Here is a 3,649-nt window from a genome sequence, read left to right as displayed (position 1 = left end):
TTCAATACCAACAACAATTGATGCAAAATTGTCATCCAGTAGAATCATATCTGCCGCCTGCTTAGAAACATCAGATCCTGAAATACCCATGGCAACGCCAATATCAGCTCTTTTTAATGCCGGGGAGTCGTTAACACCATCGCCAGTTACAGCAACAATTTCACCACGTCTTTGACAAGCTTCTACGATTATAAGCTTTTGCTGTGGAGATGTTCGGGCAAAAACGATTTCGTTATGATAGTATATAACAGCGTCTAATTCTTCCGCTTTCATCTCACGGAGCTCACCACCGTGGACCACAATAGCAGTAGCGTGTCGGGGTTCGATGTCGGGTACTGTAACGCCACGTTGTTTCGCAATATCCTCTGTAGTAGGCGTTGTAATAATGCCTACACTACGGGCTATGGCTTTAGCTGTAATAGGGTGATCTCCGGTTACCATAATTACACGTACACCTGCTGAACGGCACTTTGCAACTGCGTCTGGGACTGCCGCTCGTGGCGGGTCTATTAACGATATTAAACCAAGAAAACGAAGATTTTCTAATGGAAAGTTTGGAGGTTCTGCTTTAAACTCGTAGGAAATTGGATATTTAGACATGGGAAGTAAGAGGTCAGCAAATCCTAATACTCTTTCACCCATACCGCCCATTTCCAAATAAGCTTCTTCAAATTCCAATTTTAATGCAGGCGTAAGTTCTACAGACTGTCCTTGAATTATTATCGTATTACAGCGATCCAATATTCTCTCTGGAGCTCCTTTCATCTCAACTATAAAGTATCCATCGTTTGAATTGAATTCGTGAACAGAAACTTGATACTTTTCTGTTGAATTAAATGGAATTTCGGTCAATTTCAAATGCTTTTGCCGAAAAGAACCAATACCTCCAAAAATCGTTTCAGCAAATTTTAAAAGAGCAGCCTCTGATGCATTCCCATTAACATCTTTTTTAAATACAGGTATATCATCTTGACCTCCTTTAAATTCAGCTGAATTGCAAAGTGCGGCACACATAAACAGAGCATTAAAAGATTTATCCTCAATTTTAAAATGGGATCCTCGGAAAGATTCAGTAGTGTCAGATTCAACAATTATTTGATCATACCATAAGTGAGCAACAGTCATTCGATTTTGAGTTAGGGTTCCTGTTTTATCCGAACAGATTGTTGATGTCGAACCTAAAGTCTCAACAGCTTCCAAGTTCTTAACCAAACAATTTTTGGAAGCCATACGTTTAGCAGTAAGTGTTAGACATACAGTTACAGTTACCAGTAAGCCCTCAGGGACGTTTGCAACTATTATTCCGATAAGAAACACAACTGCATCAATAAATTCATAACCTAAAGTTAAACTTATTGCAAAAAAAGATAGTCCTAGTATTGTTGCAAATATTGTAATAAATTGAATAAAAAGTTGAATTTCCCGGGAAATAGGTGATTGTACGTCGTCCAGTCCTGCCGCTAAATTTGCTATTCGTCCCATAACTGTGCTGTCACCAGTAGCAATGACAATACCTCGGCAAGTACCTTCAAGGACGTTTGTAGAAAAAAAAGCCAAGTTTTTTGTTTCCAATGGGTTTTCATGTGTAAATTCTGTAGATCTCACTTGAGGCTCGGATTCTCCAGTCAAGGAAGAGTTATCCACTTTAAGTCCATGAGCTTCTAATATTCGAATGTCAGCTGGAACCCTATCACCAAATTTAACTTCCACAATATCTCCTTTTACTATTTCGTCTGAACTAATAGTGTTTATTTCCCCTTCTCGTATAACTGTAGCGTATTGCGGAACAAGGTTCTTAAATGAGTCCATTATGGAAGACGATTTATGAACCTAATATGTAAATCATTATTTAAACTATTATCTCAAAATTGTTAAAAATTATTTTTATATTTAAAAGTACAATCGGTAAGAGATATATGATACCCTTTACGCAAACAAGAAATATTATCCAATAATAGCTATTTCAAAGCAAAACTAGCAGGTTTTTTTCAAATTTAGTACAACTAAATTTCCTCTTTTACATAATCATAAAAAGCGTTGGATACGCTCGTACAAAATGATTTGCTTAAAATCGTATGTAACAGGGAGACGGAAGCGTTTCCGACCATATAAAGTTTATATATTCTTGATAAATATTAATAGCCAAGCCGATCTGGGCTTGGGTCCGTCAGTCCGACCGTACGGTCGAACGAACGTCGAAATGTCATGAACTAGAAAGCTATAAAGTTGAGATTAGATCCAGATACATAAACGCAACGCAAACCACAAGACCACAAACCCCCCAAAGCTGCCACGCCCACAGTTTTAAAATATGTGTTCATATGTTGTCCTTTTATTATTAGTCATGTCGATTTCTATCGATTTCCCAAAGAATTTTTTACCACGCCCACTCTAACGCCCACAGACCGCCCATTTCTGTCACGGCCATACTTTTAGAACATTTTTTAGTTTTATTTCATTTAACTCCATTTTTCACTATTTTTATCAATATGCCAGAAAAAGTAAACATTTCTTGTTCGCGCTTCCACTAGCTGAGTAACGGGTATCTGATAGACGTTTCCCAGCAGTTCAAGTTTATCAATAATATGTTTACAATATGGGACAACATTTAATGGGTAGCAAACACCCGACTAAAAAATGGTAGTAGAAGTAGTACAAAAAAGGTAGGGTATATACAATTTAATGACACACTTATAAAATTTAATAACCTATAAAAAAAAGTCCAAACTTTTGGAAAAAAGTGCTTTTCATAGAAAGCTGAATTTTGAAAATTTTTATTGCAGATAACTTTACAACTAACACACTAATTAAAGAACGCACTGACGGAATTGCATAATATCTGATTATGATCATGAATATACTTTATATGGTCGCAATTGCGTTGCCAACTGAAATCAATGCACAGGTATAATTACACCCGCACTTGCGATGAAAAAACATCTGCGTTCCCTGCTTTAAGGAGTCCATGGTACATATGCGTAACAAAAAAATTTGACCTTTTTATTAACTTCTAATGGCTTAAACCGTAACAGTATAGAAGACCACCTTTTGTAGATTTTAGGTATATTTTTTTAGTATGTTTATTTACCTGAAAATATGTAAATAATCCAGTAAGTATCACCAAAACGGACAATGCAATGCCAAGATAAAGATTGTCATCTGGTGGTTCATGCTGCGTTTGTAATTGTATAAGATATCCAACGTAACAAAGAAATGATCCTGCCCAAAGTAGTACAGCGAATCCACCAAACATGGTTTTCAGAAAAACTATCCATTTTGGAGTTGGAGGCTGTGGCGTAAGTGTGTTAGGACCATTTATTTCCAATCTTAATTTGGCCTCCAAATGAGATAAACCCTATTATATTATATTATAATATTATGCTTTACAATCGACGTATTATAGATTCTCATACCATGTTGGGATCTGTTTTTAAGCGTTCTAATAGTTCGTCTATAGATATTTTATGATTATCAGTTTCCACATCTTTTTTAAAGGACTGAATGTCCTTTTTCTTTTGTTTTCCATGAATTTTGTTTTTATGTTCTTTTTTTTTTTTTTGTTGGCATCTTTTACGTTGTGAAGCTTGTTTTCAACATCTGAAATGAAATACCTATGATATATTGATAGAATATAATACAATATAATATA

At 35.7% G+C, this 3,649-nt stretch overlaps 1 protein-coding gene across 1 annotated transcript; it reads right to left on the bottom strand.

Annotated features, from left to right (window-relative positions):
• Window positions 1–1,421: 1,421 nt before the first annotated feature.
• On the bottom strand, window positions 1,422–3,547 carry LOC120454896 (sodium/potassium-transporting ATPase subunit alpha). Its single transcript, XM_039640551.1, has 4 exons — window positions 3,414–3,547; window positions 3,089–3,355; window positions 1,606–1,830; window positions 1,422–1,526 (listed from the first exon to the last, which is right to left on the bottom strand). Exons 1-4 carry the CDS (start codon window positions 3,414–3,416, stop codon window positions 1,470–1,472), a joined length of 552 nt encoding a protein of 183 aa, XP_039496485.1. The 5' UTR covers window positions 3,417–3,547; the 3' UTR covers window positions 1,422–1,469.
• Window positions 3,548–3,649: the final 102 nt, after the last annotated feature.

The sequence above is a fragment of the Drosophila santomea genome, chromosome 4, assembly GCF_016746245.2.
Source record: "Drosophila santomea strain STO CAGO 1482 chromosome 4, Prin_Dsan_1.1, whole genome shotgun sequence".
Classification (NCBI taxonomy): domain Eukaryota; kingdom Metazoa; phylum Arthropoda; class Insecta; order Diptera; family Drosophilidae; genus Drosophila; species Drosophila santomea.
Note: the sequence above shows the minus strand (reverse complement) of the source record. Positions and strands in the feature narration are given on the sequence as shown.